A 14,857-nucleotide genomic window follows, 5' to 3' on the forward strand; every position below is an offset into this window, starting at 1 on the left:
AACTAAATTAATTATATTCGCATGGAGCAATCCACCAGACTTGCGGTGTGCACCTCACACGTTACTTTTTGGTTAAAATGTACGAAAATAATGGAGAAGTTAGTCGGCGCGGGCGCCGGGCACAGATAAGACGACAAATTAGTCAACAGATGTGTTGTGAACAATAGGTGCGCGAACAAAGAGAAGCTGTAGCCAGCTGTGAAGCTATTTTTGGTCGGGTTAACCAATCTTATTACCTTTCGCGGCCCGGCATTTGCATACCGCGGTTGGCCGCATTTATTTTGAACACGTTATTTGAAATCTATGATTGAGTCACCGGGTGTGTGTTGATGGGCGTGCTTGGCGCGAGAATTAAAAGCCACTGAAACCGTCGCACGCGCGCCTAATTAAGTGTGCTGCAGAGCCATCGGAGGCAGCCGTGACCAGTTGGGCTGACTGTGCTCCGGGCGGGCCTAGGACAAACCACTCGTAAAACGCATCACCTCCCCCGTGAGTCGTAAAAGTCGAAGTGCATCCCGGACAGCCGGTGCTTCGGGTCACCGGTGGACACGCGGAATCATTGGTGCTCTGCGGCACGTCGCTTCCGCTGTGGCCGGGCCGATCGGCCGGGAGTGATAAAATCGGATTTACGGTTGCGATTTGGGCGCAGCTTCGTGATGCGGTGGACCGAAAAATCTCCCAGAAGGTAACGCGCACACTGTATGTTGGTCACGACAAATCGACTCGCCTCCGGGTGCAGTGCACGATGCACGGGAAACGAATGGCGGATGTCGGCAAAGTGTCGAGGACGTCTCGGGCGGACGCCCAATCCGGTGCTCCCGATCAAGGCCCGAGAAGGGCCACCCGGCGATAAATTATCGCAAGGTTTCGCACCTGTCAGGATCCCTGTTTGGAGCGTGGCCGCGGCCGAGAGACGCATACTGCAACTTCATCGTTTTGTCCGTCCGGTACCACAGGTAGCTTGCAAATTCTTTATTGCCAAGCTGCGTGATGCACATCCTTCTCAGGCACGCATCGCCGGCCCGAGCCCTATTCTATCGCCGCCGGATCGCAGACATCGTAGCGCGCCCCGGGCGGAATGTCTAATGGTGGCCGACGACGACGACGACGAGGCCGCCAGACCAGGTGACGATAGGCCACGCGCCGGTTCGACCTCAAGTGTCGATTTGAATAGCTTAATTAATTCGTTCCGTTGTTAATTGTTTTGCGCCACCATCACCGTAGCTCTCGGAGCATTCCGCTGGTCCTTACTCATCGGCCACACATCGGCCATCGACTGACAGGTGCCGGAAGCGTGCCGTTACGTCGGAAGGGCACCGTTCTCTAGCACTGGCCACCGGGCGGCTCACTGTAGATGCGTATGGTGCCCCGCTGGAAGACGGTGTAGTCACTGGCCGCGTTCATCTGGAAGACGAGCAGCTTCTCGGCCGCCAACGGGTGCCACGCTCCGAAAGTGCAGCCAAGATTGAGCTACGGAAGATACAGAGCAGGGATAGAGTTTCGGCAGAAGGAGACGTGGCCGGAGTCGCTACTTTACCTCTTCGTCGTAGTAATGGCACAGACCGTTCATGCGCGTGCTCGGGATGTACTCTACGATGTCGATGTGCCGACAGACGGGTAGCAAAAGTCCCAATCCTGTCGGTAAGTTGATTAGAGTAAGTGTCGGATTGGGACACAAACCGAACGAAACTTACCGATAAAACCGGACGTCGGTGGATTCTGTCGTATCGGCGACTGGGTTAGATCCTGCAGCGCGGTCCACGCCCTCCAGATACTGCGAGGATCGATAAGGTGAAAGTTGGCCGACGGGTGCTGGCTTCGAAACTTTTTAAAGTTCTCGAACAGATCAAAGTCCGGATTGGCTAACCTGGAACGGAAGCACACAATGAACATGACCGTCGGCCACATGCGCCCAGCCCGGAACGTACCACTCGGGAAGGCTTTGATCGAACTTCCCCGAATCCCAGGCAGCGATCGTGACGTTCCGGAAGAGTGGCGCAGTCAGCAGCCGGTACTCGGGCTTCGTTACGACCTGCGAGTTGACAACACGGATCGTCGTTTTCGAGCCCACGTCCGCCTCAAACCCATCGGTGGGCGCATGGTTAAAGCGCATCACGATATCGTGTCCATCGATGAACGGGCCTAGCTGCGATCGCTTGAGCGACCCCGCGCTGGCGACAATCACGCACGTCGCGTTCGTGACCTCACCGAAGAGCGGTGTCACCGGAAGGTAGGTTCCGAGTTCGTTCCACGCAAACGGTGGCTCCTTCCACGACAGGACCCGCACGTTCGCCCGCTTCAACCGACACTGGCCCGGTCCGACCGGGACGAAAGGCCGGCTGTAACGCACCCGATACTGGTCGCTCTCGGGGAACGGTTCCTTCATGCGTTTTCTCAGCTCGCCGATGACTTTCGCCCGGAACAGGGCGGTCCGGTTGTGGCACTCGCTGCTGTCCGCCGGGATGGTCCCGTCGCAACGGTATCGGTTGAGGTCGAACAAAAAGTGCGACGTCTTGGCCAGACTAAAGTGGGGCCGTATCCGTGGGGCATCGTGGGGCTCTTTCGACCAGAGCGTGGGCTTCTCGTCGCTCGCTTTGTACGTTTTCTCCGTCGTGTTGAGCTTGACGTAGAACACGCTGCGCTTCTCGAGCGCACAGGCCCCTAGAATGCACGAGAGAACCTTTAAGTACCTTCGAGAGAGCACCGTGTCACAAATGTAGCATGAACAGAATTGAACCGTGCTTGATTTTTAAGAAGACCGAACAATTCCTTCCGATGTGTTTCGACTATTTAACAGATTATTAATTTAACGTTGAGGAAATATAAGCTTCCTGTTGTTTAGGGAGGGAACTACTTACCTACAAAAGTCACTGCCAATAGCGCAAACGAGCCGAGGAGCTGCGACTTCCGGAACGATGGCAACATTATAGTTGATCCGGGCCTACGCTTCGAACGAATAAGGTGCGCCTAAAGGTATGCTTCACGATGGGCATCATACTAACAGTTCATCGCTCTGCTTGCGTCACTGATTAAATGTTAAAACAAGATAAAATGTTTAGATTAATTCGGTTTTTCGTGGAGGAAGTTTCATCAAATACCTTCCTGTTTTCCTGGCCTTGGTATCCGTTGTGGAGGCTTTTTCCAGTCCCCAACTCGACGGTCGAAGTTCTGCAAACATTAGGCACTTACAATCGGCACACCAAAACTAAAAATCCGTCGCTTTCCGAAGCGCAAGGAAAACAATCACACTGTCAACCGATACGTCCGTCACCACGTCGTCGTGGCTCCTCGACGCCTTAATGAAGTGTCGCTTCAAAAAAACCGCTTCAAACATACGCCCTTCGTTGGACGACCAATACGCAGGCGCCTGGACCCGACGACGGAACAGATGACGGATGCTGATGGATCCTTAATGCCGTTCGGAGAGTATCCTTCCTCTACCTACCTCACGCAACATAACGGTGCGCTTGCCACGGAAAGCTCACTGCGTGGTAAACATAATTACCCGAACGGGAGACGAGCATTACTTCAGGCATTGCACACCGTGGACCAAAAGTATTCAAGCAGAGCGAATGTAAACTTTTTGATTGTCGGCGAACATGCTATTTAATTACCATATTTTTAAGTTTTATGTTTTTAGGTTTTGCATAGCACAAAGGCCTTCGGGGCTTGGTGGCAATTGTTTTTTTATGATTCCTTGCCCCAATGGCCATATTATGCTTTCCTTTCGGACAATAGACCCACTTCGGTGAAATCATCTTAATTGAACAAGAACAGTAATCAGTAAGTAAACAGCAACCCAGTTATTAGTTATTCTCATGTCGTAATTAATATATCTTTATTCTACTTTTTTACTCTACATAGGTAATTCTTCAAGTTCTAGTTAGCTGTCTTCGTACAGAGATCGTGAATTAAATTATACCTACTCGTTACGATTTACTATGTCACAATTGTACAAGTACCTTCCCCGCTCAGTAGGCTGCTCAGTGGTCTGTTCTCGAGTGTCTCTTGCTTCGGTGCGCCTCTTCGTTAGAATCCTTCGTGGTTTGTCGACTTGCTCGACAACTTCCGGTTCGCTCGTTCGCCCGTCCGCTGAGCCATCGAAGAGTGTGAGAGTGAGAGTACCCCGACGTGTCCTTCAATCGTTAAATTACCGTAGCTTCGATACTAATTACTTGATGTGGAAAACATTGTGCACGTGTTGTGTGTGTTTTTTTGGCCATTGTTTTTTGTTTGTTTGTTTGCATACTACTGCTGCTCCTGCCTCGGTCTCAGCCTCGGCTACCGGAACGGGAACGGGAGGATGGTTGGTCGACTTGATCGAACTTCAAGCACCTTCAAGCAAATCAATCGCGCACCCGGTGCGTGTGTGCGCCGGCGCCTGCTACTTTCGCTTAGGTAGTGTAAGAAATTAGTGTTATCAATTGTTGGTACAGTAACAGTAGTTCAATGTGTATCTGCGTGTGTGTGTGTTTTTTTGCATTTGTTTTCTTTGCAATTAGATTTAAAGTTAGAAGAAAGTGTTCTCCGCCAGCTGGCCGAAGATAACACACCCAACGTGCCCAACGTGGGGGCCGCGTCGCTTCAGCTACGTCCACAGGCTCTTCAACAGTCCGCTTCCTTTCCGCGGAACCCTGTTCCGCAACGCGAGCCCATTAATTTCATTTTGTTATTCTGCTATTTTATTATTAGTTTTGCTATAGTAACGTTACTTCTCACGTTTGACGAGGGACACTCTATAACATATACTCTAACATCCAAAAGAAAACCCTTTGATAACGGATAACATATGACATTACCAAAAAAGCAAACGCTGAAACATCACCGCCCTATATCAATACTCCGCTAATAAACACCGTTTGTTGGCTTTTGTGGTTTCCTCTTACATTTGCTCGCTCTCGCTCTCCCTGCGCTCCTTTTCTCGGTCTGTCTCGTCATGTTTCCGTTTCCGCTATAGGCAACTATCCATGTTAACTATTAAATACAATTCAACATACCATCTATTTACTAATATCAAATATTCCAAACGTGGTGGCGGTCAATGGTTTACGTTTCGTCATTATTGTTTATGTATAGCTTGGCTGATCAGTTTTCTTCTCCCGTCTAGCTTTAATAGTTTGGTTTTTTGATTTCTTGTCCGCGCTCAACCGCCGGATTCTGGTCGAGTGGCCCGTTCCATCGCTACCGCCTGTACCCGTCTGATCCCGTATGCTCGTGGCCGGATACGCCACTCCACGGTTTCGATCCTTCTTTCGATGGTTTCATGGTTTCGGTATTTTTTTACTTGTTTCATCGTCTTTTTTTTTGGTTTCCATGTCCGGCTTGTTCTCTTTATCACAACTACTTTAAAAATATAGTGTATTGCATTGTAAGGCCTAATATAGTATTTTTACTTCTTTCTGTTGCTGTGTTTGTGTTTATTTGCCGTTTTTTGACCGTGGTGGTGAACAATACGCGGGAAGGGCGGTTTGCATTGGTGAGACTTTGAGTTCTTACTTCAATCGCATCAACTGTTCAAACCTTGTGCCACTTTTTGGGGACCGTACCGTATTTGGCCGCTGTCGAAAGATGTCGTGCACAGTGCCAGAAGCGGTAGTTCGAAGCAGTTCAAAATGATTCCAATACTTCCGCATAGGGCTTTCAAAGGATGAAATCAGTGCGGGTTCCACATCACCCACCAGCGTTACACAGTTAATCCCATCGTTTGGATGCTCATTCTCGTTTTGAGATGAGATGCGCGTTTTGATTTCCTACAGTGTCCTTATCTTCCCAGCTCGTACCGCGTTTAAGAGGCTTTTTCTTCATTCACATCGTTCAGGTTCAGTTTTGCGACTGTAAACACAACATCGAACATGTTTCCACGCGACGGTTCCGCATGATAATGGGGTTTTTTGCCAAGGTGTTTGTCAATTAGCACATTTGCCGCCGCCGGCAGACCAGCTGCCGATTTTTGCTTTCCTGGTTTTGTGACGCAAACACTACTACTTCCTGCAGGGTGTACCTTAGCTTTGGCTGGACTGCGACGAGCGATCTAAGAGTTAGAACTATGAATTTACATCCCGCATCGCGACTGTTCGTGGTTATTTGGCAGTATGGTTACTTGTTTACTATTTTGGGAAAGTTTCGGTTAGAGTGGTCAACTCGTTTCAAGCGAACCCTAGTCTATGTTTTCCTTGCAAGTGTTTACCATTTTCTTGTGCGTTTTGCTGCTGCTACATGCTGTTCATACGTTAAACTAATTGTTGGAGGTTTGTTACTTTACGTTCACTTCGCACGGCGCGATTATTTGTAGCGGTTTGTGTTATTAAACTATTATTGAAGAAGCGCTAATAATCATTGAAGAGAGAGCTAAAAGAGACTTGCAATAGAGGCAGAAAGCAAAGGTCGTAACAGACAGGCAATACAAATGTGCTAAAAATACAATACTGGAAAAGTGAACCGACCCGTGGGAATAGTAGATAGAAAATAGTTGGAAACGAAGAAACAGGTTAATAGTCAGGTGTATTGCCAACAGATTTGAGAGATTCGGTTGCAGGAGAAAGAAAACACGTTAGCGAGGTAGACTGTGCTAGGTAGGGTGTGATAGAAAAGACATAAATTTGGCCACACATGCATGAAGGACACTCTAGGGAAAACAATTCGCCATAAGCTAACACACATACACTGACACACAGACACACACAGAAGTAGAGGCCACGGACAGAACAGAACGTCTCATTCCAGGTTTTCAGGTTTCGGTGTTTGAGGCAACAGATAGAGGTAATAGAAATCAAACAAAACACACTGTTCATTTTCGGATATTAATACTTTATTCCTTTCTTTTCGGTTTTTGTTTATTTTGTTTTTTTTCTCCTTTTCTCTTATGTTTTGTTTTCGCTAGAAATAATAAACAAATTATAGGTTTTCTCTTGGCTTTCTCTGTCGCTCTGCCGTGTTTTCTCCGCGCATCTTAATTCGCGCCCCGTTCGCTTCTTTTCATCTTCTTCTTTTCTTCTATAGGGTTTATGGGTTTGGCTGCATTCGCGCGTGAATTCGTTTGTTTGTATTTATTTATGTCTTCGTTTACCTTTGTTTGCTTACTGATTCGCTACATCTCGCCAACGCGGCGGCTCACGGCCTACCAACTGTGTCTTCGTGTCTCTGTGTGTGTGTCTGTGGTCGTATCGTGTTGCAGTGTGTTGTTTGTTTTGTTGAGTATTTTTCTCGTAATTCTAGAACTTTTGCATAACTCGTTTGTTTGTTAATTTTTTCGCTTCGTTTCGTTCACTTTCAACACTTTCTTTTGTTTCGCTACTAACATTATCTTCTTTTATTCAATATACTTTTGGCGTCTAACGTGTATGAACAGCATGTCGAAAAGTATACGCAAGCAAACAATATATACAAATCATCTTCAGATAGCAATGACTGGTGCAATGAGAACGCCTTTCAATTCATTGTGTTTTGTCTTATCGTTTGATTCGCATGTTCAAAATGTTTTCTCTTTTTTTTCGGGTGGCGCCGCTTCAGTGTGGCCGACTGCCATCTACCGACCCTTGCATTACTTCCGTAAAATGTGCGAGACCAGATGCCCAGATGTTTGCCTTACTCCGTCTCGATAACAACGCAACACTAACTCATAAAACAAGCGGCAGAAAACTAGCATCGAAGCTGTGGCCACCTGTGGTGAATAGAGTATTATACTAAAATAAGCAAACGCGCGGTGCAAATGGCGAAATGGTTCGGTTCGATTGCTGGGGCCACCAAAGGTGTACCAATCACACAAACAAGCCAGCAATTTTGCTACAAGTGCGCGTGCCTTCGTAAGGCCATAACATTTGATGTTGCTGGAGTTTTCTCTCGCGCACGTTTGCCGTTTTGCTCAGCGTTCTCGTTCGATTTGGTGTAATAACAGTCTACTAGGCCACACGTCACTCTTACGTGCGCTTGCGATGTGTCTGTGCTTTTGTGTAAGTCAAAGGTTATTAAAATCACCGCAACACCCCGCGGCAAAGCTAGTTTGCTGTCTGGAAAAGGATGCCCACTGTCCCTTACTGTTAGCTGGTAACCAGAACCACAGAAACTCCATGGAACATCAAAATGGCTCACGGGTAGCTTTGTGGAAAGAAAAAAACGCGGCTAATATTCTACTAAGACGAAGCCGTTACAACGAGCAGTACGAAATTTTTCCTCCTTGTCAAGATTGTAAAAATGGGAAACAAAATATGCTCGAATAATTCGGCACCCATCAGAACGTTAGTTCTTTCGTAGGTTGCCATGAACAACAGGAAAGTGTGTCGCCCTCTAACACTAATGTGCATTCCCAATCGTTTGATGCGTGAGGACGATTGGAACGAACGTTCCAAGGGGTTTTTCCGGTTTGGTTGTTTGTTGATTGAATTTGATTGGTGGTGTGTCTGTGTGCGGTTTGTGTTCCTGTTGACTGTTGCTGCGTCTCGTCTATGTTCCGCCATGCAGTTCGTGCTTTCAATGTAGAATTAGATAACTTTCCTTAACAATGCTTACTGTTCAATTATATATATACTTTTTTGCGGGTTCCGTTCTTGTTACTTTTGCCTTGCGTTCCGCCACGTGCCGCCGTAGACTACGTAGTGACTTTGCGCTTGTGGTTGTGTTCTATGTTTCTTTCGACTTTTCATCTTCCTCGCCTGTCGGTAAACGGTTTGTCTGCCGTATGATGGCTGTGGTATTTCACGTACTTTACTTACGTTTTCCTAGTTTTGGGTTTTCTTTTGTTTTGTTTTTTTTGGGTTTTTTTTTGTTGGTTTCGCTCTATAAAACACACCTAGATTTTGTATATTTTCGGCCGTCCACCGGTGCGATCCTTCTTTTGAAATTATCTAATGAATTTGCTGACTGGCGCTCGGGGCCACGTTCTTTCGCACCCCCTCTACGCTATTTGATGTTTTGTTTCGGTTTATTTTTGTTTTGTTTGGGTTTTGGTTGTCGGGTTGAGGGGAACAGTTTCCAATCGATTACTAGCCGGTGCCGTCGAGTGCACCGTGTTTTTGGTAGCAACTGAACTGAACAGTACCGGGTGAGTGAGAAGAAGTTTGAGTATGAGTATTGGTTGTTCGGTTTTATGTTTGAGTTTATTTGTTTCGCCTGTTAAAGTTTGCGCAGTATCATCTATGCACTAGGACGATTACATTTCCGCTGCAGTTCCACAATTTGAACGTCGCATCGATTTCCGGTCGTCAGCCGCGTCATCTAGACGGGGTTTTCTCAACATGGAGTTTCCATTTTTTTTTGCTTAACGGTTTCGACATATCCAAGATTGCCTTTCCAGAAAGTCTGTTCAAACGAAAGGTTCGATCGAAGGACCGACAATAAGGACGATACGAGAATCTCTCCACAAAGTATGTAAAATTAGTACCTGTGCTTCCTGACGCTTACAACCGCTTCAAACTCGAAGCGAGTACGTTATTTATGCTGTGCAAAGGGAAACAAACCTGTTCTCTCATTGTTGCACACGTGCTCGCGTGGAATGTGGTTCTCTGTGTTTTTCTTTTACCAACGTTCCATTACTATTAAACTTGTGATCGACAGTCGACCGTTTAGCTAGAAAACAGTGCTCTAGGCAAAGGCAGAATTCAGCAGAAGTTAACTGAAAGACTACACTCAATGATCGGGACGCTCAATAACGGGGATATTTGTTGGTAGTTTTTCCTACTTCTTTCTCTCTCTCTCTCTCTCTCTTTTCTCTTTCTCTTTTCTTTTCCCTGGGGTGATTATAGATTTGCGAAAACAATTGCTACATCATCTACTGTACAAACATGTCGTGTTCCGCGCAAAAGGTTAAATTGCGGTTGATTTTTACGTTTTGTTGCTTTATGTCGTTTGTTTGCTTGTTTGTTTTTTTTCCTGGCTTGTTTTCGGAATTTTTTTTTTCGTTTGTTTGAAGGTTTTGTGTTTTCGGTTTTGCTTCAGTTTTTGCGTCCCACCGCTCACGCTCTCGATTCCGTTTGCCATATATTATAATACGTTGCGTCCGACACGTGCCCACGTGTTGTCCCAGTGCTCCCTTTTATTGTATGTTTTTTTTGCTCTTCTTCGGCTTTGTATGACCAATTTCAAATCTGTACACTCTAGCTTATTAATGATACTGCTTGTTATATATGTATTTTTCTTCCCTTCTGTCGCTCGGCGTCCCTACTCCCCTCGTCTCTCGGCCTTCGCTTGGCGCCACACCCGCAACCACAACAAATTTATTACCAACAGCAAATTCTTTCGATCACTATGTTTGTAACCACGAGTTCCACGAGCCCCGATTGGTTTCGATTTTAGCTTTGTTTATCGTATTTCCTTTTTTCTGAAGTTCTAACACCTTCCTCGCTCGGCAGTGGGCTGCGACGGTAATACTGCGCTTTGTTTTGTTTTTGGTTTCTCTATTAGTCGCCCTGCCCAGTGCACTAATCCCGTCAACCATCCGTCAATACTCTAAGCAGTCTACGTCAAAATACCAAACACTTTATCAACGATGCGGCAAAGATTGTGGAGAGACAGCGAGAGCGACAGTGAGGGCGAGAGTGAGTGAGTGAGAGACAGACAGACACGGAGAGCGATTAAAGTAGTGTGTGTTTTTGTGTGTGTGTGTGTCACGTTTGATGGCCGCAGCTCCTTTTTCGGTTATAAACTCTCAGTCCACACTCGTTCGGTCGGCGGCGTGAACGAAATCATAGACGCCCATGCACACGGGAGTGGCATGGCGTAACGCGTAAAAAAGTCGTGGATTTGTGCGATATTTCTTAGCCCCGATCTAGCTTGCGTGTGTGTGTTTGTGTGTGTGCTTGTGTCCATGGCATTCTAACAACTGTTGGGTGGGATCTTTTTATTTGGGATGCTACGCTACTCGGCTACCTAAACATTGTTACAGCGTTCGCCAACTTCATCGTCTACTTCCTTCTTCTCGTGTTTTGAATGGTTTGCTTTGTTTCGTGTCCTTATCGAGTCCGTATTCGATCCAACGCTATGCTTCGATTTTGTGTTGTATTTGTTTTTTTTTACGTTTTAAATTTTCCTCAAATGGTGCTGCTTGTGTGTGAATGTTGGCGTGTGCGTGTGTGTGTGTGTGCTAGGGGTGCTGGTGTACTTTTAACCTCTCACTGTTCGCCGCTTTTTCCGTTTCACGCCGCCTCCCCCACTGTTCAACTTTGTTAAATTCAACGATTTTTAGTTCCTTCCTGAAGACGCTTGTAATTAATTCGTAGTTTAATTCAGTTTTTTGGTATCTTACGAACGATTTAATGTTTTGTTTCTTGTTTCTTCTCCTTCTTCTTCCTCTTTGTTTTGCTTCGCTCCTTTTTCTACCACTTACCGCCATTCGCGTACTCTGCTAATGTTTCATCATTAATGTTATTGTTTTCTGGCATGTTAAACGTTTGTTACCATTTCGTCAGTTAAATTGTGATACATCCCGAAGCCCCCCCCCGTTGAACAACACGCCTTCGCAACCGACTTTCCTGGCACGTGTTTTTTTGTTCTGTTTGCAAAGTCGAGCCAACTTGGGACCGGGTAGTTCCACTACCGAACCACCCCCAGTTGCCCCAGGTGGTTGCTGTCTGTTTTGGTTTCTGTTTTATGCTCTACGTCTCACATTTATATTTTAACAACTATTGGTTATAATTTCTAGAGAACTGGCTGCCTGTTTCATTGCGTGCCCATCTCTGCTTGTTTCGGGTGTGTGTAGGTGTGTGGCTTTGTTTTCCAACTGTTTCCGTTCGGTTTTCGAATAAACACGATGCACGTGTATCGTCGACCGTTAGCGGTTGGTAATGTCAGCTGTTAACTTTCTCTGCCTTTCCCGTGTCATCGGAGGGTTTTTTTGGCGACGTTGCACGAGAAAGCCTGCCTGGGATTTGCCTGGGGTCCTTGGTGCCCTTTATCGCTAGTCGATTGCTATAATTTATTGGGAAAAGTGCTGCCACCTCACCTTACCTCGGGATGCTGGTGTGCAAATCTCCTAAACTTCCTTTTCCCTATGACGGTGTTCGAATATGTTCGGCGGTTTCGAACCTATACTGTCGGGGCCCGGTACCCCGACTGCCTCCAAACTAATTCCCATTAGTGCATCTCACTGGTCAACGATTGTTTGCTTACTAAAACAACGCACACATACACACGACGACGACGCGCCGAATCATTGCACGTGGATCGTTGGGTTTTACTGAGTTGCTGTCGCCGCGCTGCTGCTGCTCCCTAGCTTCTGATTTGAATTTGTTAGAACTAGTGGTGGTAAAGAGTGCCCTCTTGGGTGTGGGGCGGCCGCCTAGCCACCGCCTCCCATCGATCACGCGGCCTCGAACGCGAACGGAACTCCCACGGGCTGCGTGCTGCCAATTGCGTCCTGCTCGCCCCTCGGCTTGCGTTTTATACTCATTAACTAACAACAATTGTTGTAAAAATTGACGGACTAATTATAATAGTAGTTACTTAAATATAGCTATAAAGAGTGTGTTCACGGGTTTACTAGTCTCAGATACCGGGACCATCGATATCTGTCCGGTTGTCTGTGTATGTGTGTGTTGTGTGTGTGTATTCTTCGGCCCAATGTTTTTGCTGGTAACGCCGTGTGTTTGTATTTGTGGTATCGACCACTGTTTGTCTCGTCGCTTATATCCTTGGGATGAGTTTTGCGTCCTTTTCGTGATTCATGTCATAATTATTCCGTTTCGTTCATCTTCCTCAACGCTCAAAGTTAACCGTTAACAAGCCGTTTGGTTGGTGTGTTTGTGTTTCACGCTGATCTTATTACTGCTACTTTGTTGACTGTTTGCTCTCTTTCTTGCACCTGCCTAGATTTACTACCATTGCTGGTTGTATGTGGGTGTCTGCGTGTGTGTGTGGCTGTGTGTTGGGTTTATTTTATTTTCTTTTGTAGTAAACTTTCTCATTGCTAGTGAGTGAAAGAGATAATATATGGTGTATGAAGGTAGGTGTATTTCATGAGTACGCCGGGAGGTGAATGGGGACAGTGCAGTCAGTGTGTGTACGTGAGCTGTGCACCTTCAGCCACCCCCTCTGGCCAGCCTACAGTTTCGCGAGTGAAGTCCGCTAGTGGAAGATTGAGTGAAAACTAGAGTACATCTCACATTCCTGCGGTCAAAGTCAGCTCGGTAGGAGCGTTGCGTTCGTGTTTGGTTTTGGGTTCCTTTCAGCCAGCTGGCCCGCTGGCCCGCTGGCCCGTTATTACTATGACTACCGTTTAATATTATGTTTACTTTATTGTTGCTACCACCATGATTAACAGTCTCTCTCGCGGGGACTTGCTCGCGGCTTGTGAACCGATGTGCAAAAACGTTCAACACAAACAACATAACCAGTTCCACGGAAAACATCCACAGTTCCACATCACAACAAACAAAACTAACACTTGTCCTACTAATCCCGCCCATGCGTTGCTCTTATCTAAAATCTTGTTCGCTCCCGCCACTTGTTGTCCTACTCCTACGGCTCCGTTTCGATTCGTCGATTATTTATTCGTCTGATTTTCAAAAACCCGACACCCGACGGGCTCCGTTCCTAGAGAGTAACAATGTACACAATGTTGTTTGGTTTCACCGGAACCGCACTACGGCTATTGAGTAGCTCCTGTCAACACCTGTGGGTTTTCGTACCATAACCTAGCAAGCCAACGTTACCGACGCGTTACGACGCGTTACGGAACCGACTTAACGAGTTGAGAGTGTCAAAAACTGTTCATGTCCTTTGGGTTGTTTTTGCTTCTCTTCTTCTTCTTCGTGCTGTTTTACTAAATCTATGTTGCAACGTCCTTTCTTTCTTCTTCTTTCTCTCTCTCGCTCTCTTTCTATCTGTCTTAGCGATAAGTCATTTTCAATATTTTCACCTAATTTGCCCATCTGTGTGCTGATTTGCTGTTTGCCTACTAACGGTCGGCTGCTGTTCGCGCTCTGTCTGCCCACCTGCTGGTCAACCGGTACCATCTCCCGTACCATCTAACGTTTATTGTATACGCATATGTCTTGCCAGCCTTATCAGATCTGGATACCCGATACCCGGACCCGATACCCGAATAGTCGCTCAACGGCGGAACTGACACACGTGCCGTGTGTAGAACCGACTTCTACCCGTTACCGGTGGTGCAACCAGTACCATTAGACTACTGCCGCTTGGTGTGTGCCACTTCTTATTTGTTTTATATGTTTTACAGCTTGGCTCGGTACCAACCGGAAGCCGAGCGTGAGTTTGAAAGATAATAAGCGAACACACCGAAGCACCGCCGCTGCTCTGCCCGGTTTCTGGGATTTGGTTCGGCGTTTTGTCTTTTCTACTCTTTTCGCCATTGCCATGTTCGTGTTACTCTGTTTCGTCTCGGTTTTCCTGTTTTTTGCCCTCTTATTGCGCGGCTATCTGTCACCGTTACGCGTGTGACAACTTACAGGGCTCATGTGCTGGTTTTCTACACCCGTCTACGTTTGTAATCATTAGTTTATGTTTTCTAAAATTGAACGCACAGTACTCGGGCCGGCGCTGTCGGCGGAGCAGCGCACCACCCTCCGCCCCTGTGTGTGTGTGTGGGCGAGGGAAGGCTCCGCTTTGGGGTTTTCATGTTCACCTGCTCCTCTCGGCTTGGTTTGTCTACTTTTGCGCTTCGAGTGCGTTTGCACCGCCACTGCGGAAGGGGTCACAATTGCATACAACTACTATTAACTGTTTGTAACCAACTGTTTGGTATTGTTTATTTTGTTATTTCCTTGCGACCAGCTCCTTTGCGGTTGCGGGTTCGCTATCCGGTATGATTATTTCGCACGCGCCGGCCCAGCCCGGCTTGCTGGCCCCGGGTGCTAGTTCGTTGGAGATGTGTGTTGCGAGTGGTCACTTCCCGGTGTCCCTGCCG

General features: G+C 46.9%; 1 protein-coding gene across 1 annotated transcript; it reads right to left on the bottom strand.

Annotated features, from left to right (window-relative positions):
• Positions 1–1,323: 1,323 nt before the first annotated feature.
• LOC128267011 (beta-galactoside alpha-2,6-sialyltransferase 2) lies at positions 1,324–2,925 on the bottom strand. The gene is made up of 5 exons (XM_053003801.1): positions 2,859–2,925; positions 1,929–2,661; positions 1,695–1,867; positions 1,538–1,635; positions 1,324–1,470 (listed from the first exon to the last, which is right to left on the bottom strand). Exons 1-5 carry the CDS (start codon positions 2,923–2,925, stop codon positions 1,324–1,326), a joined length of 1,218 nt encoding a protein of 405 aa, XP_052859761.1.
• Between the last annotated feature and the right edge of the window lie 11,932 nt (positions 2,926–14,857).

The sequence above is a fragment of the Anopheles cruzii genome, chromosome 2 (assembly GCF_943734635.1).
Source record: "Anopheles cruzii chromosome 2, idAnoCruzAS_RS32_06, whole genome shotgun sequence".
Classification (NCBI taxonomy): domain Eukaryota; kingdom Metazoa; phylum Arthropoda; class Insecta; order Diptera; family Culicidae; genus Anopheles; species Anopheles cruzii.

What these genes read in the sequence shown, in the direction of transcription:
- LOC128267011 (XM_053003801.1), bottom strand. Translation starts at nt 2,925, where the DNA reads ATGTTGCCATCGTTCCGGAAGTCGCAGCTCCTCGGCTCGTTTGCGCTA. An exon ending in GATCAAAGCCTTCCCGAGTG is followed by an intron (nt 1,868 to 1,928) that starts GTACGTTCCGGG and finishes CTTCCGTTCCAG; the next exon opens with GTTAGCCAATCCGGACTTTG. An exon ending in ACCGACGTCCGGTTTTATCG is followed by an intron (nt 1,636 to 1,694) that starts GTAAGTTTCGTT and finishes ACTTACCGACAG; the next exon opens with GATTGGGACTTTTGCTACCC.